Source organism: Entelurus aequoreus, linkage group LG10, assembly GCF_033978785.1.
Source record: "Entelurus aequoreus isolate RoL-2023_Sb linkage group LG10, RoL_Eaeq_v1.1, whole genome shotgun sequence".
In the NCBI taxonomy this organism is placed as follows: domain Eukaryota; kingdom Metazoa; phylum Chordata; class Actinopteri; order Syngnathiformes; family Syngnathidae; genus Entelurus; species Entelurus aequoreus.
This window is the reverse complement of record NC_084740.1, coordinates 69,163,783-69,186,035: the sequence shown is the minus strand read 5'-3', so window position 1 is coordinate 69,186,035 and position 22,253 is coordinate 69,163,783. Positions and strand designations below refer to the sequence as shown.

The 22,253-nt window shown below is 38.6% G+C and overlaps 1 protein-coding gene across 3 annotated transcripts in view; it reads right to left on the bottom strand.

Moving 5' to 3' along the window:
* Positions 1-6,553: 6,553 nt before the first annotated feature.
* wdr3 (WD repeat domain 3) overlaps positions 6,554-22,253 on the bottom strand; it is a 33,101-nt gene continuing 17,401 nt past the window's right edge. For all 3 annotated transcript variants that reach the window (XM_062061532.1, XM_062061530.1, XM_062061531.1), the window contains exons 15-27: positions 21,195-21,333; positions 21,044-21,100; positions 20,870-20,970; positions 14,597-14,708; positions 14,390-14,524; positions 14,268-14,318; positions 14,114-14,179; positions 12,038-12,130; positions 9,889-9,939; positions 9,767-9,810; positions 9,566-9,694; positions 6,841-6,934; positions 6,554-6,767 (exon numbers count right to left, since the gene is read on the bottom strand). In XM_062061532.1, coding sequence (XP_061917516.1) covers positions 6,612-6,767; positions 6,841-6,934; positions 9,566-9,694; positions 9,767-9,810; positions 9,889-9,939; positions 12,038-12,130; positions 14,114-14,179; positions 14,268-14,318; positions 14,390-14,524; positions 14,597-14,708; positions 20,870-20,970; positions 21,044-21,100; positions 21,195-21,333 — 1,228 coding nt within the window. In that variant the 3' untranslated portion in view covers positions 6,554-6,611. The remainder of the gene's footprint in view (positions 6,768-6,840; positions 6,935-9,565; positions 9,695-9,766; positions 9,811-9,888; positions 9,940-12,037; positions 12,131-14,113; positions 14,180-14,267; positions 14,319-14,389; positions 14,525-14,596; positions 14,709-20,869; positions 20,971-21,043; positions 21,101-21,194; positions 21,334-22,253) is intronic.

The following is a 22,253-nucleotide window of genomic DNA, read 5'->3' as shown; positions in this document are numbered from 1 at the left end:
CACACACAAGTAAACACCCTGCAGGGCTGCTTGTATGGCACGTGATATCACACACAAGTAAACACTCTGCGGGACTGCTTGTATCGCACATGATATGACACACATGCAAACACGCTGCAGGACGGCTTGTATCGCACATGATATCACACACAAGCAAACACGCTGCAGGACAGCTTGTATCGCACATGATATCACACACAAGTAAACACACTGCAGGACCGCTTGTATTGCACATGATATCACACAAAAGTAAACACGCTGCAGGACCGCTTGTATCGCACATGATATCACAAGGTAAATAAAGGTATAAGGACTATAGAAGGTGAAATAAGATAAAAACAAGGTAAGAGACAGTCAAAGAAGTTAAATAGAAGGTTAAAGAAGGTAAATGGAAAGTAAAAAAAAGTAAAGAAAGTAATACAAAGGGTAAAACAAAGTAAACAGAAGATAAAAGAAGGTACATTAAAGGTAGAACAAATAAATATAGAAGGTAATACAAGGTCAAAGAAGGTAATTAAAATGGAAAATAAGGTTAATAAAAGGTAAAAGATGTTAAATAGAAAGTAAGAAAAGGTAATAAAAAAAAGTAAATAAGTTGAAGGATACATTAAAGGTAAAAGAGGATAACATGGAAAAGAACACAAATAACATATTTTCCTTGTTATCCTCTTTTACTTTAACTTATTTACCTTTTTTTTTTACCTTTTCTTACTTTCTATTTAACATATTTTACCTTTTATTAACCTAATTTTCCATTATAATTACCTTCTTTGACTTACAAAGTAAATAAGGTAATTAGAAGGTCAAATAATGTAGTCAGATGTAAATTAAGTATAATAGAAGGTAAATAAAAGGTTAAAATAAGGAATATTGGAGGTAAACGAAGGCAAATAAAAAGTTTAATTAAAGAATATTGAAGGCAAAAGAGATAAATAGACGATAAATAAAAGGTTAAAAGAAATATTAAAGGTAAAAGAAGGTGAAAAGACGATAAAACAAGTTAAATAAAAGGTCAAAAGTAAATGAAGGTAATTAAAAGTTTAAAAAAAAAAAAAAGGTAAAACAAGTTAAAAAGAAGGTAAAAATGAAGGTTAAAAAAAAGGTAAATAGAAGGTAATGAATGTTATGGCCAATACAACAATCTTTATTTCAACTACTTTCTTGAACTTTAAATCCGATTACTCCATTGATCCATGAAACTAATCAATAGATGACTAAATGAATGGACAGGTGCAGCCCAAGTACCAACTAGTTAGGACTAGTTCATGTTGAGGAGCGGGTACCTGTGGGAGATGGGTGCTAGCTGGCACTGGGCGGTTAGCTGGTTAACTAGTTAGCTGGTTAGCGGGTCAGCTGGTGTGATGACCAGGCGTCATGAAGTCCTCCCCCCTGCAGGTCTCTGGGCCTGGGTGCTGTCCTCTGGCCTACTCTGCATCCAAAACTGAATAAAAGACCATCAAATGAGGGCTGACCCATGCAGTCCGCTATGATACCAGAAGATAGAGCATGATAATTATATCATCGACTCAATATTCAAATAAATCAATAGTTTTTACATTAAGTTAATTAATGACACATTTGTGTATTCAATTTCAATGTTGATGAATTAATGACACATTTAGGTAAATATAAAGATTTATGTGTTTCATTCTGTCCCATTTGACCTGATTTAAAATACTAATAATACTTCCTCACACATTCGATGATCAATAATGCAGTATTGATTAGGACAACTTCAACAGTTTAAGGCGGGCAAGAGTACTGCAGCTATGCATCCAGCAGAGGTCGCTGTCTCAAACGGAGCGAGGCGGTGACGATCATTCTCAGACACCATAGAAATAAATGACTATATAATATCAATGAGACAGATGTGACGTCATGAAAGTACAGCTCACAACCACGAGAGGGCGCACTTGTATCTTTTCCTATCGTCATTGTCCAAATACATGGACTTTCCAAATATGGGGATTTTTTTGTATAAAATTAAAATAATTTTTTGTTTTTTAAAGACATAATTTGAGACTGTTAATCGATTAATTCGATTTGAAAAAAAGCTTTGATTTATATTCTGTTGCTCTGATTAATCTTTTAAGGAGTGTAAATAATACATCTGGACTGAATAAAAGGTTAAAGGTTAAAACAAATGGTGAAGTGGAGGTGATGGAAGTGAATTAAAGGTAAAATAAGGTGGAGAAAGGTAAAGGGAAGTTAAATATATAAATAAAAGGTTAAAAAAAAGTTAAATACAAGGTAAAACAAGGCAAATAGAAGGTAAACAAAAATGTAAATTGGAGGTAAAGGTAATAAATAAAAGGTAAATAGGTTTGAATAGATGGTAAGAAAAGGTACATAAAAGGTCAAATAAATATAATAGAAGGTAAATAAAAGGTAAACGATTTCAATAAAAGGCCAAATTATTTGAATACAAAGTAAATGAAGGTAAAAAGGAGGTACAATAATAAAAAGAGAAGGTAAGAAAGTAAATAAAAGATGAATTTAGGTTTTAAAAAAGTAAATAGATGGTAAAATAATTTAAATACGATGTAATTGAAGGTAAATAAAAGGTAAAAGAAGGAAAATTCAAGGATTCAAGGAGCTTAATTTGTCATACATTTGCACATATACGTTACTAAATTTGGAAGGTACATTAAGGTAAATAAAGTGTAAAAGAAGGTAAATAGAAAATAAATGATAGGTAAAAGAAGTTAAATAGAAGGTAAATACACGCTGAAAAAAGGAATATAGAAGGTAAAATAAGCTGAATAGAAGGTAAAACAAGGCAAATAGAAGGTACAAAAAAGGTAAATTGGAGGTGAAGGTAATAAATAAAAGGGAAAATAAGGTGAAATAAGGTAAAAGGAAGGTAAAATAAGGAAAAGAGAAAGTAAAAAAGTAAATAAAAGGTAAATGTAGGTAAAAAGGTAAATAGATGGTAAAAACAAGGTACATAAAAGGTAAAATAAACATAATAAAAGGTTTTAAAAAAAGTCAATAAAAAGTACAATAATTTAAATACTGGGTAAATGAAGGTAAATAAAAGGTAAAAGAAGCAATAATCAAGGAGCTTAATTTGTCAAACCTATATACTTTTGCATGTATACGATATGACATTTGGAAGGTACAATAAGGTAAATAAGAAGTAAAAAAAAGGTAAATAGAAAGTAAATGTTAGGTAAAAGAAGTTGAATAGAGGGTAAAATAAGGTAAAAGAAGGCAAATAAAAGATTAAAATGAATATAGAAGTAAAATAGAAGGTCAAAGAAGGTAAAATAAGGTAAATAGACGATTGAATAAGTTAAATAAAAGGTAAATAGAAGGTTAAAGAAGGTAAATAAATGTCAAATAAGGTAAATAGAAGGTAAATAGAAGGTAAATAAAAGGCAAAATAGGGTCAATATAAGGACAAATAAATTAAATAAAAGGTAAATAGAAGGTGATTCCCGGTCGCAGCCACCGCTGCTGCTCACTGCACCCCTCACCTCCCAGGGGGTGATCAAGGGTGATGGGTCAAATGCAGGGAATAATTTCGCCACACCTAGTGTGTGTGTGACAATCATTGGTACTTTAAATTTAACTTAACTTAAAGAAGGTAAATAAAAGGACAAATAAGGTGAATAGAAGGTTGAATAGGTTAAATAAAAGGTAAATAGAAGGTTAAAGAAGGTAAATAAAAGGACAAATAAGGTGAATAGAAGGTTGAATAAGTTAATTAAAGGGTAAATAGAAGGTAAAAGAAGGTAAATTGATTGAAATAAAAGGTCAAATAAGGTAAATAGTAGTTAAATAACCACAACTCTTGTGTAGAAAGTCAACAGACAGTTCTTGTCAGGGCCACTAGGAGGCTGATTTTTATGAGCTGCTGTGATATGCTGTGATGTTCCGGCCATTTCTCGTCTGTGAGAATATTCTTATTTCTAGTTTGTGTGGCGTCGACAACACTTGAGAGTGATGAAAGGTTCTGGTGGGCCGCGGAGAAGCGACGCCAAGTCTTGGATGACGGCGTTTTTTTATTGTATTGTTTTGGTAGAATTAAATAAAAACACAAAAAAATACTTCATTTATTTATATTATTTCGTTTATTTTAGTAAAACAATTGCAGAATTGTAGCATGCATGCTAGTCACAAAGTGAAACCTTATAATAACATGTAATTATATTATTTATTGAAATTATTTAATAGTATTTAAAATGCATGAATATTAATGCATGGTTATAGTTAAATATAGTTTCCATATAAATAGTTCAGATTAAATATGTTTTAATGTGGAGAAAAAAGGAAAAGCGCTCACGTGCATTATGAGTGGAGTGCTGGCGCCCTCTGGTGGCCAACATGTAGACTGGAGACTTGAGAAATGATGTGGAACACCACATAAAATGACGTGGTGCGCCAATTTAAAATGATATGGGGGGGCCACTTTAAAATTATGCGGCGGACTACATTAAATGATGTGACCGGTCACATAAAGGTGTGGCTTGCCACAAAAATGATGTGGAGCACCACATAAAATGACGTGGTGAGACACTTTAAAATTACATGGGGGTTACTTTAAAATTACGCAGAGGACTACATTAATTGATGTGGCAGACCACATAAAATGATGTGGTGGGCCAAAATAAAATGATGTGGCTGGCCAGATAAATAACGTGGTGGACCACATTATAAAAATGTGGTCCACCACATTAAAATGACACGAGGGGCCGTTTTAAAATCAAATACCTTAAATACCACATTAAATTATGCAGCGTGCTACATTAAATGAAGTGGTGGGCCACTTTAGAATTATGTGGCGGGCTACTTTAAAATAACGCAGTTGGCCAAAATAAAAAGACGTAGCCGGCCACGTAAAAAAGGTTTGGCAGGCCAAATAAATGACCTTGAATACCACATAAAATTATGTGGTGATCCACTTTAAAGTGACATGGAGGGGCCACTTTAAAATTACGCGACAGACTACATTAAATGATGTGGCGGACCACTTTAAAATGATGTGGTGGGCCATGTTAAAATGATGCAGTGGGCCAAAATAAAATGTGGCTGGCCACGTAAATTACCTTGAATACCACTTTAAAATTATGCGGCGGACTACATGAAATGATGTGGCGGACCACATAAAATGATGCGGTGGGCCAAAATAAAATGATGCAGGGGGCCAAAGTGGACCACCTTAAAAAGATGTGACCGGCCACAAAAATGATGTGGAACACCACATAAAATGACGTGGTGAGTCACTTTAAAATAATATGAGGGGCCACCTTAAAATTATGCAGCGGACTACATTAAATGATGTGGCGGACCACTTTAAAATGATGTGGTGGGCCAACAAAAAATGTGGCTGGCCACGTAAATTACCTTGAATACCACATTAAAACTATGCGGCGGACTACATTAAATGATGTGGCGGACCACTTTAAAATGATGTGGTGGGCCAACATAAAATGTGGCTGGCCACGTAAATTACCTTGAATACCACGTTAAAATTATGCGGCGGACTACATTAAATGATGTGGCGGACCACATGAAATGATGCGGTGGGCCAAACAAAAAATGATGCAGTGGGCCAAAGTGGACCACCTTAAAAAGATGTGACCGGCCACAAAAATGATGTGGAACACCACATAAAATGATGTGGTGAGTCACTTTAAAATTATATGGGGGGGCCACATTAAAATTATGCGGCGGACTACATTAAAAAATGTGTGACCGGTCACATAAAGGTATGGCTTGCCACAAAAATTCTGTGGAGCACCACATAAAATGACGTGGTGAGCCACTTTAAAATGATATGGGGGGCCACCTTAAAATTATGCGGCGGACCACATAAAATGATGTGGTGTGCCAAAATAAAATGATGTAGCTTGCCAGATAAATAACATGGTGGACCACATTATAAAAATGTGGTCCACCACGTTAAAATGACATGAGAGGCCGCTTTAAAAATCAAATACCTTAAATACCACATTAAAATGATGCAGCGGACTACATTAAATGATGTGACAGACCACATAAAACGATACGGTGTGCTGGATTAGAATGTGGTGGGCCAAAATAAAACATGGCGTGGCACAATAAAATGTGATGTGCCACATTAGAATGTGATGGGCCACAATAAAATGATGTGACGGGCCAGATTTGGCCCACGGGTCTAGTGTTTGACACCTGTGATAGAGAATTAGGTTTAAAAAAAATATATATATTTTTTTTCTTATATGAAAATTTTAATATTTTTAAGATTGAGACCCCAAGACCAAACTTGAGGGGAGCACTAAAAGTTAAAAAATAGGAAAATGTATGCTTTCATTTTTTAGTGCGCGGCCGTCAGTGGAAAAAAGTTCTAGAAGGATGGCGTCGGCCATGTTGACACAGCGTTACCGCCAGCGTGTCGTACATGCATGTGAGAAATTACAAGCTTGTAAAGTCAAACCACATCTCCTCACTCTCAGGGAGGCCGAGCAGAAGGGGAGGGGCAGAGGGGGGAGCCCTGTGGGACACCAAGGCGGCGGTCCAGGGCCCAGACAGGAAGTCTTGAATTGCACGCGAAGCAAGGCTGGTGGGCAAGGTGAGAACAAGGTATTTATTCAAGACGCTAACTGTAGAAAACACAACGTGATCTTTCAAGCGATGGTGAGGATGGCTCGCTCCCTCTTCCTCTTCTTCTTCTTCTTCTCCTTCAGCCGGTCCGTGGCGTCCATGAAAAACATCACTTCCTCCTTACTCTCGATCTGGCGCTGGAGGAACTGCAGGGCGGCGCTGTTGAAGCCCATCAGGTCCTGCTCCAGCGAGGAGGAGACACGTGAGGGCGCCGACAAGACAAGGCGGCCATCTTGCTCGGAGGCGACTTACCCGGATCTCCTTCACTTTGGAGAGCGTGTGGGTGCGGAGGTCATCGATGACGGCGAGGAGCTTCTGGCTGCTGGAGATCTGACCAAAATGAATCCTGAGGCGAGAAAAAGTCCCGATGATCCACTCAGACAAGGTCGTGGCATAGACGTAATCTTTATCATTTCATTGTTATATAATGCTAAACGCCCCATTCGTCGCGGTTTACCTGACACATGATACGTGACAAATTTGGTAGTTGCGCTATTCACGTCAGCCACCGGATGTGCATTGACTATCTTGAAGCGTGTTCCAACTTTGACCACAGTTGCTGTGCAGAGTGGCGCTTTCCATCATTTTCAGCAGACTGCATTGCAAAATGATTAACCCCACCTCTTCCTCCATATGAATCCCTACCATACTGTAATGAACCATTCAAATGTTCACATTTATTGGCCCAAAATAAATGAGGAAGATAAACTGTCAACTTCTATAAAGTACTAATTAAGGAGTGACTTTATGATTGTGATTATTCGGGGTGTCCAGATCCGATATTGATATCGGCAAAAAAATACAAAAAAACAACTAAAAAACAGGTATCAGATTATAGCGGCCTATATCTTAAATGTCCAATATAAGAACTGGCAGTAAGTTTTGCTCTTGCTAACATCTCAGTCTGCTAGCTTAGCAGACAGTAGGTGTTAGTGATACAGGGCATTATGTCATCAGTTCGATACCAAGGAAATACAGGGATACCGATATAAAAATCATTGAATAATCTTGTGAATTGGTTTCTAGTTAGTTCAGTGTTTTTTTTTAACAATAGTTGGTCTGCAGCGGTACTCAGTTGTAATACACTTTTACACTACTTGTGGCAGTGATCCATCCATCCATCCATTTTCTACCGCTTGTCCCGTTCTGAGTCGCGGGGGGTGCTGGAGCCTATCTCAGCTGCATTCGGGCGGAAGGCGGGGTACACCCTGGACAAGTCGCCACCTCATCGCAGGGCCAACACAGATAGACAGACAACATTCACACACTAGGGCAGTGGTTCTTACTCTGGGTTCGTTCGAACCCTAGGGGTTCAGTGAGTCGGCCTCAGGGGTTCGGCGGAGCCTCCGCCGCGGAGGTCGAGACACACCCGACTCATCGTGTAAATAAAAACGTCTCCCTGTCGTGGTATTGTGTATACGGCAACTGCAGAAGTCACACTAGAGGTGTGTCGTTTGTTGTGAGTTCATGCACTGTGTTGGTTTCGTTCTTTGAACAAGGTGATGTTCATGCACGGTGCAGAGGATTCTGGGAAATGTTTATTTTCAGACCCGGCCAACGCTAAAGCGCCAGAAAAAAACTACACAGCGACTTTTTGTTGGACACCGTCAGGAAGTATTATTGTGAAGACTTTGAAACCAAAATACCACAGTATCCGCATAACCGTTACACTAAATACAACTACCGTATTTCCTTGAATTGGCGCAGGCAAGATAGTATTCGCACGTCTAGAATTACTGCCGGGTCAAACTCGTTTCTCAAAATAATTAACGCATGCTTGGCCTTATCGCCAGTTCATTATTGACGCCGGATCAAATTCGTTTCGCAAAATATTAATTTTATTATCGCATGTCTATCATTTTCGCCGGGTCAAACTCGTTTCGCAAAATATTTAGCATATGGCTAGAACTTCCACCGGGTCAAATTCGTTACGTCACGAGTGACGCTTTACCTGTCCTCATTTTCAAAATGGAGGAAGCTGCTTTCAGTAGTTTACAATCGCACAAAGGAAAAAAGATAAAGAGCTATTCAGTAGGATTTAAGGTCCAAGCTATTGAATACCGGTACAGTATGCTAAAAAGAACAGTAAGCAGCTATGTTTTATTAATATACCGTAGCTGCGTGTGTTAAATACTGTATGAGTCATCAAATGACTCCCGCCTCCTGGTGGTAGAGGGCGCTGCCGCGCTAGTGATCCTTCTTGCGACTTCCGGTACTGCAGAAGAAGTGAACACACGCAGCAAGAGATTTTTTTTTTTTTTCCTCTGCGTTTAACAAGGAGGATTACATACCGGTATCTAAAATAAAACAGTTTTCTAAACTGGACTTTCAATCGAAGCAGGAGGTAATAATTAAAGGAATATCTCCATCGAGACAGAGAGACTTTTAAAACGGAAGAAAGAAAATAATGAAGACTTCTATAAACAAGTTATCGATGCTTTTGGTCAGAAGGAGCTGCAAATGGACTCCATTTATAAGTACAGGTAAGACCATAATAACGTTTTTTTTATTAAATGTGCTTTTCATGATGGTATGCTTACATCACACTCAAAGCGCACGCCTAAATTTACCGGATTCCTTTTGGTAAACGCCGGAGTGAGAAGAGGTTTTAAAATAATTACCGCATGCACGGCCATCCCGCAGGCTTCCGGTAAACGCAGGAGTGACAGGAGGTTTTAAATTAATTAACGCCCCTGCGGCTATTCAAGGAAATACGGTAAATACAAAACAAAAATAGACAGTTTGTCATTTCAAATTCAACCCAAAGAGTTAAAAGTGATTTAAAAAAAAACAAATTTAGACGTAAGGTTGTGTTATCAGCTGATCTCCATCAGCTCCCAGTTTGTGTTTTCTGGTGTGTACTCTTTCGTCACAGTAAACCAGGGTTATGTAACTTATGTTTACACCTTCAGGCTGACGAGCGATGCTAGCACCACCTTGTGGGCGGAAGCAACGGCGTGTCTGTCAGGAAACTCACTTGAGCAGGAAGAAGAGGCAGCGACACACCAGCTCCACGTCCAGGCCTTGCCGGATGAATCCGTCGAAGAGCGCCAACAGCTCGGGAACGTACGAGAACGGCAGGACCAGCAGGGAAACCTCCAGCTCGCTAACATAGCATCGCAAGGTTAAGGGGAGCGGGAGGGGCAACGGACATGTGACCCGAGAGGCTGCGTCTCACCTGGACCGGACCTTCTTGATGACGTCTAGGACGTAGCGAGACGGCTGGAAGAGGAACACACAGTGAATATTTGTGAGTGGAATACATTTTTAAAAAAATTGGAGTGCTTATGTGGTGCTTACAGAAATGTTTCCAAAGGCCACAAGGATGGAATTGGGCTCGGGGGGCGCCAGCTGCGAGACAAGGTCACGTTAATTATTACCATCATGAAGGTACACTTTTCATGAGCAAAAATAATAATGCTCAGTTTTATTCAAGATAGGACCTGTACCTAATGTTTTGGCTGCCTTATGTATACGAGATGGTGTAAATCACTGCAGCAAGACATCACAAATGTAACAAGAAGACTGGCTCACGGCGTGTTTTTACCTATATTTAGTAGGGGTGCCAAAAAAAAATGAATGAATCGTGATTCTTATTTGTAACGATTCTTAATCGGTCAAAAAAATCCAAAATCAATTAAAAATGGGGTTTTTATCTGTCTAGTCCAGACACTCAGACAAATATTGTTGATGTACACTACCGTTCAAAAGTTTGGGGTCACCCAAACAATTTTGTGGAATAGCCTTCATTTCTAAGAACAAGAGTAGACTGTCGAGTTTCAGATGAAAGTTCTCTTTTTCTGGCCATTTTGAGCGTTTAATTGACCCCACAAATGTGATGCTCCAGAAACTCAATCTGCTCAAAGGAAGGTCAGTTTTGTAGCTTCTGTAACGAGCTAAACTGTTTTCAGATGTGTGAACGTGATTGCACAAGGGTTTTCTAATCATCAATTAGCCTTCTGAGCCAATGAGCAAACACATTGTACCATTAGAACACTGGAGTGATAGTTTCTGGAAATGGGCCTCTATACACCTATGTAGATATTGCACCAAAAACCAGACATTTGCAGCTAGAATAGTCATTTACCATATTAGCAATGTATAGAGTGTATTTCTTTAAAGTTAAGACTAGTTTAAAGTTATCTTCATTGAAAAGTACAGGGCTTTTCCTTCAAAAATAAGGACATTTCAATGTGACCCCAAACTTTTGAATGGTAGTGTAGATCAGGGGTGTCAAACTTGTTTTCATTGAGGGCCACACCGCAGTCATGGCTGCCATTAGAGGGCCGCTTGTAACAGTAAATAATTAATGAATTTGCCTATTTTACTTTCTTTTTTTTACGTACAGTGTAAAAAACAATCTGTGGATTTTACCACTGTTGTTTACGGAAAAAAACTGGCAGCTTAGTTGCCAGACTTTTACTGTAAAATATATGGTGTTTTTTTTTAGTATTATTATTCTTTACAACATATTACTGTAAATAGAAAACATTTTTGTATTTTATTTTGGCAACTTTTACCATAATAAAATGTGGTATCGTTATTCCATTTACAGTAACACACCGTAAAAACATCAACCATTAATTTTACGGTAAAAAAAACAAAACCTGACAGCTCAGTCGACAGAATTTTACTGTATAAAAAAACAAACTTTGGTTGTTTTTTTCAACTTACACTGACATGCTGTAAAAAACCTCTCTAAATTTTACAGTAAAATCTATTGGTCACTTTTATAGTGTACAATTTGATGGATAACTTGCTTTGCAATCATAAGTTAAGCATACACACATACATACATACATACATACACACACACACACACACACACACACACACATATATATATAATATATATATATATATATATATATATATATATATATATATATATATATATATATATATATATATATATATATATATATATATATATATATATATATATATATACCGTACATACATACATACATACATACATACATACATAGACACACACACACATATATATATATATATATATATATATACATATATATATAGTTAGTTTTTTTTTTTATCTTAATGCGGCCCCCCAAGTTTGTCGACCTGTGGTGTAAATCAGTGGTCCCCAACCTTTTTGTAGCTGGGGACGGGTCAACGCTTGAAAAAAAAATTTTTTCCCCATAAATAAATACAATCATATGTGCTTACGGACTGTATCTCTGCAGACTGTATTGATCTATATTGATATATAATGTATATATTGTGTTTTTTATGTTGATTTAATTAAAAAAATAAAATAATATTTATTTTTTTTTTTTTAATTTCTTGCGCGGCCCGGTACCAATCGGTCCGGTGGTTGGGGACCACTGGTGTAAATATTAGAAAGAGACAAGTGTGTGAACACCCAGTAAATGAACCCTGGTGTACCTAATGAAGTGGCCAGTAAGCAACATGACAGCATTCCCACCTCTTTTCCAGCACGCTCACAAGCATATTTATGTTCCTCCATCTTCCTGTTCTCCTGCCTGAGGAGCTCCAGAGCCTCCATGATGCGCTCAGCCTGACACACACAAACACACGTCAGATAGCCTTCATCTCGGAGCTAATAGTGCACGGTGCTAGATAAAGTGCTAGTTACAGTGCTAACTAAAGTGCTAGCTAAAGTGCTGGTTAAATTCTGGCTAAAGTGAAGGCTAAAGTGCTGGCTAAATTCTGACTCAAGAGAAGGCAAAAGTGCTGGCTAAAGTGCTGGCTAACTTCTGGCTAAAGTGAAGGCTAAAGTGCTGGCTAAAGTGAAGGCTCAAGTGCTGGCTAAAATGAAGGCTAAAGTGCTGGCTAAAGTGAAGGCTCAAGTGCTGGCTAAAATGAAGGCTAAAGAACTGGCTAAAGTGAAGGCTCGAGTGCTGGCTAAAATGAAGGCTAAAGTGCTGGCTAAAGTGCTGGTTAATTTCTGACTCAAGTGAAGGCAAAAGTGCTGGCTAAAGTGCTGGCTAACTTCTGGCTAAAGTGAAGGCTAAAGTGCTGGATAAAGTGCTGGCTAAAGTGAAGGCTCAAGTGTAGGCTAAAGTGAAGGCTCAAGTGCTGGCTAAAATGAAGGCTAAAGTGCTGGATAAAATGAAGGCTAAAGTGCTGGCTAAAGTGAAGGCTCAAGTGCTGGCTAAAATGAAGGCTAAAGTGCTGGCTAAAGTGAAGGCTCAAGTGCTGGCTAAAATGAAGGCTAAAGTGCTGGCTAAACTGAAGGCTAAAGTGCTGGATAAAGTGCTGGCTAAAGTGAAGGCTCAAGTGAAGGCTCAAGTGAAGGCTAAAGTGAAGGCTCAAGTGCTGGCTAAAATGAAGGCTAAAGTGCTGGCTAAAATGAAGGCTAAAGTGCTGGCTAAAGTGAAGGCTCAAGTGCTGGCTAAAATGAAGGCTAAAGTGCTGGCTAAAGTGAAGGCTCAAGTGCTGGCTAAAATGAAGGCTAAAATGCTGGCTAAAGTGAAGGCTCAAGTGCTGGCTAAAATGAAGGCTAAAGTGCTGGCTAAAGTGAAGGCTCAAGTGCTGGCTAAAGTGAAGGCTAAAGTGCTGGCTAAAATGAAGGCTAAAGAACTGGCTAAAGTGAAGGCTCGAGTGCTGGCTAAAATGAAGGCTAAAGTGCTGGTTAAATTCTGACTCAAGTGAAGGCAAAAGTGCTGGCTAAAGTGCTGGCTAACTTCTGGCTAAAGTGCTGGATAAAGTGCTGGCTAAAGTGAAGGCGCAAGTGAAGGCTCAAGTGTAGGCTCAAGTGAAGGCTCAAGTGAAGGCTAAAATTAAGGCTAAAGTGCTGGCTAAAGTGAAGGCTCAAGTGCTGGCTAAAATGAAGGCTAAAGTGCTGGATAAAATGAAGGCTAAAGTGCTGGCTAAACAGAAGGCTCAAGTGCTGGCTAAAATTAAGGCTAAAGTGCTGGATAAAATGAAGGCTAAAGTGCTGGCTAAAGAGAAGGCTCAAGTGCTGGCTAAAATGAAGGCTAAAGTGCTGGCTAAAGTGCTGGTTAAATTCTGACTCAAGTGAAGGCAAAAGTGCTAGCTAAAGTGCTGGCTAACTTCTGGCTCAAGTGTAGGCTCAAGTGAAGGCTCAAGTGTAGGCTAAAATTAAGGCTAAAGTGCTGGCTAAAGTGAAGGCTCAAGTGCTGGCTAAAATGCTGGATAAAGTGCTGGCTCAAGTGAAGGCTCAAGTGAAGGCTCAAGCGCTGCCTAAAATGAAGGCTAAAGTGCTGGCTAAAGTGAAGGCTCAAGTGCTGGCTAAAATGAAGGCAAAAGTGAAGGCTCAAGTGCTGGCTAAAATGAAGGCTAAAGTCCTGGCTAAAGTGAAGGCTAAAGTGCTGGCTAAAGTGAAGGCTCAAGTGCTGGCTAAAATGAAGGCTAAAGTGCTGGCTAAAGTGAAGGCTCAAGTGCTGGCTAAAATGAAGGCTAAAGTGCTGGCTAAAATGAAGGCTAAAGTGCTGGCTAAAGTGAAGGCTCAAGTGCTGGTTAAAATGAAGGCTAAAGTGCTGGCTAAAGTGCTAGCCACAGATGGAAGTCAACGTACAGCTTTCACGGTCTCCACAGTCTTTTTGGCAGCCGGTGCAGCCTCGCCTTGGGTCTCTCCAGGTACCTGCGGGATCAGCATGGAGACAGGTGATTGGCTAAGGAATCCATGCGGCTGCTGGGTTGTGGGTCAGGAAGAGGACGACGTCACTCACCACCGGAGCGTCTCCTTTGGCCAAGCTCTCCTCGAACTCGGCTTCTCGAACCTGTGAAATAAAAAGACATTGCAGAGGAAGGCTGGAATAAAAGATGGCGCCGCGGTCCTCTTCCTGCTCACAATCTCTCTCTCCTCCTCCAGGATGATGGGCTCCCGCGTCCTCTCCCACAGGCGCAGGGACTTGTCATGTGAGGAGGAGACAAGATGGTCGCCGTTGGGGCTGATGCTCAGACACCACACCTCGCGATGGTGACCCTTGGCGGGGGAAGAAGAGGAGTTAGAGTCCCGACCTTGAGCTCCAATCTTTCAGCTGTTGCAGAGACTGACCTCTAAGGTCTGGATGTGCTCAAACTTGTCTGCGTCCCACTGTTTGATCTTCTTGTCCTTGCCCGCTGTGAAGAACAAGTGTGTCTTGGGGACGAACTGGAGGTACATGACGCTGCAGAGCGGGGACACACGGGAAGTTAGTCCTTATCGCAGGGGTGTCCGAAGTGTGGCCCGGGGGTCATTTGCAGACCGAAGCTAATGTTTCAAAGGCCCATGGCACATTCTAAAAATGCTAATAAAAAACAGCGGAATAAAAGAGCAAACAGATTAATGGTAACAAGAAAAAGTTGCAATGTTGACTTTAATAACACTAAGTTGGCATGCAGGCTTTTTTTTCCTTTAAAACTCAATGTTATAAATTATTGACCTAAATAGGCTCCAATTATTTCACATAAAATATTCCACTTTGAAACATTTTTTTGGGAAGAATATTTCATATTTTGTGTGATTGCGATAGAAACTAGATTTCTTTGACAAAAAGGTCTTAAAACCCAACCAAAAACATAAAAAAATCGATCTCGAAATTTAAGTGTTGATAGTAAAAAAGTAGTAAGAAAAAAATGTATGACTTATTTTAACACTTTAATGAGTGGGGCCCTTTTGGGTCCCCAACAATTTTAGTGAGATATTTTTTTTTCAAAAGAAACTGTCATTCCTCAAAAAATAATGAATTAAAATCAAGACAAAAAACTAAAAATGTTGACGGTTACATTTGAAGTTGATCTAGAGATTTAAGTGTTGAAAGTAAAATTGCATATTTCGTGTGTTTGCCATAAAAATCTGTTTTTTTTTTTTTTTTAACAAAAAGGGCTAAAAACCCAACCAAAAACATAAAAAAAATCGATCTGGAGATGAAATAGTTGAAAGTAAAAAAGTAGTACGAAAAAATTTACGATTTATTTTAACAGTTTTTGGGTACCCAATCATTTTTGTGGAATATTTTTTTTTAAAAAGAAAAAGAAACAGCCATTCCTAAAAATAAAATAAAAAGAATTAAAATCAAAAGACAAAAAAATGTATAATCAACGGTTAAATTTGAACTTGATCTAGAGATTTAAGTGTTGAAAGTAAAAAAAAAATAAAATAAAAATAAAAAATAAAAATAAAAAGTTCTTTTTAACACGAGTGGGGCCCTTTTGAATCCCCAATAATTTTAGTGGGGTTTAAAAAACACTAATTGCTCAAAAAATAATAATGATTCAAAATCAATGTTATTATGAATTATTGACCTATTTAATGCTACAATTACTTCACATCAAATATTACACTTTGAAATATTATTTGGGAAAAATGTTGTGTGTTTGCCATAAAAAACATAGTTCTCCTTGACAAAAAATGCAAAAAACCCAACTAAAGACATAAGAAAATGTACTTTAAAAAATAATAATCGACGGATACATCTGAAATTAATCAAGAGATTTTAGTGTAAAAAATAAAAAAGTAGTAAGAAAATAAAATGTATGACTTATTTTAACACTTTAGTAGGGCCCTTTTGGGTCCGCAAAAATTTAAGTGGGATCTTTAAAAAAACAAAAAAAGTTGTTTCTCAAAAAATAATACATTCAAATCAAAAAATAAAAACTTATAATCGACGGTTAGATCTGAAGTTGATCTAGAGATTTAAGTGTTGAAAATAATTTTTAAAAATGTAGGAGTTATTTTTAAACACGAGTGGGACCCTTATGAATCCTCAAGAATTTTAAATGATAAATGATAAATGGGTTATACTTGTATAGCGCTTTTCTACCTTCAAGGTACTCAAAGCGCTTTGACACTATTTCCACATTTACCCATTCACACACACATTCACACACTGATGGTGGGAGCTGCCATGCAAGGCGCTAACCAGCAGCCATCAGAGGAAAAGGGTGAAGTGTCTTGCCCAAGGACACAACGGACGTGACTAGGACGGTAGAAGGTGGGAATTGAACCCCAGTAACCAGCAACACTCCGATTGCTGGCACAGCCACTCTACCAACTTCGCCACGCCGTCCCTTTTAGTGGGATTTTTAAAAAACACTGTCATTGCTCAAAAAATAATAATGAATCAATGTCTTTATGAATTATTGACCTATTTAAGGCACCACTCATTTAACATCAAATATTACACTTACATATTTTGGGGGGAAAATATTGCATATTTTGTGTGTTTGCCATAAAAAACTAAAGTTTTCTTTGACAAAAAAAACACCAACCAAAATCATAAAAAAATAATTAATAAAATATTAATCGACAGATAGATCTGAAATTGACCTCGAAATTCAAGTATTGAAAGTGGGACGGCGTGGCAAAGTTGGTAGAGTGGCTGTGCCAGTAATCGGAGGGTTGCTGGTTACTGGGGTTCAATCCCCACCTTCTACCATCCTAGTCACGTCCGTTGTGTCCTTGGGCAAGACACTTCACCCTTGCTCCTTATGGGTGCTGGTAGCGCCTTGCATGGCAGCTCCCTCCATCAGTGTGTGAATGTGTGTGTGAATGGGTGAATGTGGAAATACTGTCAAAGCGCTTTGAGTACCTTGAAGGTAGAAAAGCGCTATACAAGTATAACCCATTTATCATTTAATTATTTATTTGTTTTTTTTTTTTCTTTTTACAAAAAGGGCCTAAATCAAACAAACAAACATTAATAAAATGGTCTAATGGAGTAGCTGGAGCCTTAAATAGGTCAAAAATTCATAAAAACATTGATTTTGATTCATTATTATTTTTTGAGCAATGCAAGTTTTTTTTTTTAAATCCCACTAGAATTCTTTGGGTTCTAAAAGGCCCCCCCCCCAAAAAGGTGTTAGAATTAAATCATACTTTTTTTTTTTACTTTCAACACTTGTAAGTCGCTAGACCAGGGGTCTGCAAAATGCGGCTCCAATTTCTTCACATCAAATATTCTACTTTGAAAACTTATTTGAGGAAAAATATTGCATAATTTGTGTATTTGCCATAAAGGGCACAAAACAAACAAACAAAAACATTTAAAAAGTATTAAAACTTAGAATCGATGGATAGAGCTGAAGTTAATCTAGAGACTTAAGTGATGAAAGTAAAAAGAAAACAAAAAACAATTGTATAATTTCTTTAAAAAAAAAAATGTTGTGGGGCCCTTTTGGATCCCCAAGAATTTAAGTGGGACTGTTTTTTATATTATAAAAAATTGGCATTGCTTTAAAAATAATAATGAATCAAAATCTACGTTGTTATGAATTATTCAATCAATCAATCAATCAATGTTTATTTATATAGGCCTAAATCACAAGTGTCTCAAAGGGCTGTACAAGCCACAACGACATCCTCGGTACAGAGACCTATTTAAGGCTCCAATTACTTCACATCAAATATTCCACTTTAAAAATGTATTTGGGGAAAATATTGCATACCGGGTATTTGTATGTTTACTACAAAACAAACAGGGTTTCCTTTCCTTTTTTTTTTTAAATTTACAACGACAAATAGATCTCGAGCAGGGGTGTCCAAAATCTTTGACTTGGGGGCCTAAATTGGGCTAAAAAAACTTGGTCGAGTTTTATATATATATATATATCCCTTGTGTGGTGTTCATATTGTTGTTACTCAGCCAGTGTTCGTGGGTCTGATGGACCCGTTGCATTTTGTGGCTTTTAATGCCTCACAATCAAACATTTTTATGTTAAAATACTGACTTATCAAAAAACATCTGTAATGAAGTGCTTCGAGAGGCTGGTAAAGGAATACATTGTCTCCAGACTTCCCCCCAAATTCGACCCATACCAGTTTGCTTATTGCCCTAACCGCTCCACAGAGGACGCCATCTCCTCTGCACTCCACCTGAGCTTAGCACATCTGGAAGGAAAGGACACACACGTGCGGATGTTGTTTCTGGACTTCAGCTCAGCATTCAACACCATCCTCCTGCAGCACTTGGTGAGCAAACTGGCCCCCCTTGGATTCAGTACCCCCCTTTGCAACTGGCTGCTTGACTTCCTCACAGACAGACCCCAGTCTGTGAGAGTGGGCGACAACACCTCCAGTGCCATCTCCCTGAGCACCGGCGACCCCCAGGGCTGCGTCACGTTGATGACCCATGACTGCTGCGCCAGGTCCACTGCTAACCACATTGTGAAGTATGCGGACGACACGACAGTAGTGGGCCTCATCCGTGACAACAACGACATGTACTACAGGGAGAAGGTGAAACATCTGGTTGACTGGTGCAGAACCAACAACCTGGTCCTGAACATCGACAAGACCAAGGAGATCATTGTCGACTTCAGGAAGCACCAGTCCAGCCACGCTCCACTCTTCATCAATGGCACAGCGGTGGAGATGGTAAGCAGCACCAAGTTCCTGGGGGTGCAGATAACTGACAATATGACCTGGTCCCTACACACTTGTAAAAAGAGCTCAGCAGCATATGCACTTTTTGCGTGGGATGAAAAGAGCACAGCTCCCTCCCCCCATTCTCACCACATTCTACAGAGGCACTATAGAGAGCCTGCTGACCAACAGCATCTCTGTCTGGACTGGAGCCTGCAGTGCCTCAGACTGGAAGTCTCTCCAGAGAGTGGTGAGGACGGCGGAAAAGATCATCAGGACTACTCTTCCTCCTATCCAGGAGATCGCAAAAAGCCGCTGCCTGACCAGGGCTCAGAAAATCTGCAGAGACTCCTCCCACCCCCACCAAGGACTGTTTTCACTGCTGGACTCTAGAAAGAGGTCCGCAGCCTCCGTAGCAGAACCTCCAGGTTCTGTAACAGCTTCTTCCCTCAGGCCGTAAGCATCATAATAATCCCCTCAATTCTCCCCAAAAATGGATGAACTCGCTGGAATATAAAGACAATATAACATATATCCATAAACGTGGATGCATATGCAAAAGTGCAATATATTTATCTTTACAGTAATCTATTTATTTACATCTGCACCTTATTGCTTTTTTATCCTGCACTGTCTACCAGCTAATGCAACGAAATTTCGTTTTTATCTGTACTGTAAAGTTCAAATTTAAATGACAATAAAAAGGAAGTCTAAGTCTAAGACCCACAAACACCGGCTGAGTAACAACAATATGAAAGTTGCATGGAAATTTCTCTGCCAGTTTCATCTTATATGTAATAGAAATGTGTAGGGGGGATGTATGGTGTGTGTTCATTAAATATGTATTCTGATATATGTTCTTCACAGAAAATGAGCCAAAGCCAGTGAGTCTCAGTTTGAAAAATTAATTAATTGTATCATTTTTCTTTTGATAAAAATCGAAAACGGGTCCCACAGACCCAAACACCACACAAGGGTTATATATATATATATATATATATATATATATATATATATATATATATATATATATATATATATATATATATATATATATATATATATATATATATATATATATATATATATATATATATATATATATATATATATATATATATATATATATATAGGCTATCAAATAATTAATATAACTGGATATTAAGAGTATGTGAAAGTTGGACTCCTACCTTGTTTACTTTCTTAAAGTTTTGTAATCAATCAGAAATATCAAGCAGCTAAAATGCAACAAACGTGGATAAGTGTGGAGATAGTTTTTTGAATGTTTCCCATCATGCTCTGCAATGGATTTCAATGGGTGTAATTCTGAATTTTCTTTATGGTGCATGGACGTTTTTTTTACAATATCCGCAACTTGTGTTATATTGTGTCATGTGTGACAATGTTTTTTTGTTACACCATGACTAGGGAAGGTTGTTTGCATTGGGTCACATAAGTAAATGCTGCGCCTGGTCACAACCATAGCACGATAAGTGGTCATGGACCTGAATTACTCATAGTGTCAACAAAACAGTGACAAAACAGCAGCATATAAAATTGACTTTAAAAAATTAATTGAAATCTCCCTGCGGCCAGATTTCTTATCAAAACTTATGACGTCTCACAGGCCAAAATGAAGCCGCCAGCCCACGGGCCATGGTTTGGACACCTTTAATCTAGAGATTTACTGTAAGTGTTGAATAAAAAATAATAATAGTATATGACTTGTTTTTTATATTTTTATGACTGAGACCCTTTTGGGATAATGAGAGCAAACTTGAGGGGAGCACTAAAGGTTAAAAAATATATATATATTGTATTGGTCTGGATAACGTAAAGTAGCAAAATGGCCCCCGCATGCTTGAATTTTTCAGTGTGCGGCCCTCAGTGCAAAAAGTTTGGACACCCCTGTTTTTTAATCAATGCCGAAGAAGAAGAAGGAGGAGGAGGAAAAATAGCGGGGGGAGACCAAACGAGGGTTCTTACCTGTCATCGTGTGCAAACATGGAGCGGTGACAGTCGCCAAAGTCCAAACCCCAGATCTTCACGTTGCGATCTGCGGAGCCGGTGGCGATCAGCGTGCTGTCCTGAAAACAGAAAGTACCTACGAGCGTCAAACGTACTCCATACGCGAGGTACACATACTCCAACTCCACTCACGTGTGAGATGTCCAGACAAAGCACGGGCAGCTTGTGGCCGTACAGCGACAGGAAGAACTGCAGAGCCCGGGTGGAGACGTTTAATACTAACAGTTAATGCTAACAGCTAAAAGCTAACGTTTAATGCTAATGAATGTGCAGAAGTGTTTACCTTCAGCGTGTCGCTAAAGAAGACTTTGACGGTGCAGTCCAGCAAAGAGACGGCTAGAAGCCTGTGGTTGGGAGAGAACTTCACGCATAGGACGTCCTCCTCCAGCTGTAACGTGCGAGTGTGTTTCAACGTCAGCCTTCTGAAACACACACACACACACACACACACACACACACACGTCAACCAACGTGTAGAATGGCACGGAGGGTACATTTGTACGTGCGTCTGCAAAAAAAACCCCATCAAAACAGTGTAATACTCATGCTAACTGCTTGTCAGTGTTTCCAAAAGTTTTAGCCACCTGCCACATATTACAAATAATTATAATGACATACATACATATACCGTAAATTCCGGACTACCTTTTTCTTGTACTTTGAACCCTGCAGCTTATAAGATTGTGCAGCTAATTTATAAATTTTTCTTTGCTGACGGCTATAATAAAAACTTCTTTTTTTTAAAAATAAGCAAATACACTAAGAATCTGTTTTATTGTTTGTGCTATGGCGCCATCTTTTGGACGAGTTTGCTCACTGCAGGTGCTGCAGTGTCCTTCCATTGACCAGTAGTGCTTTCAACAGGAAAGACGTCCATAGCATTTTTACTCGTATGGATTCTTTATTCATTTCTCAAAGCAACGTTTGTAAGTTTTACAATATCACTAAAACAAATCTTACTTACTAAACCGTCCCAAGTGTGATTTCTATAGGAGTGTTTTCATGCATATTTGTACGTGTTATTGTAATGTAATCAAACTAGCGTCGTTAGCATTAGCTAATATGCTAACACGTTTACGAGTGTCTGTGTTAGCATATTAACTTACAATGGCATTATTTTTGTATTGTTTCAGTTTCACACATTCCTCAGTAAATTCACCAAAACGTCACCGTGGAGTTATTGAGTCTGTTTAGCTGATTGGAAAGCGAGCTTCCACAGCTAGTGGGTCCATGATGATGACTTCTGTTTTGTTTGATCAGCCGTTTTACAGGTACCGTTTGGAAACAATTAAGGTATGATGAACATTTACAGAATCTTTCTGTGTAAATAACTAATTTCACA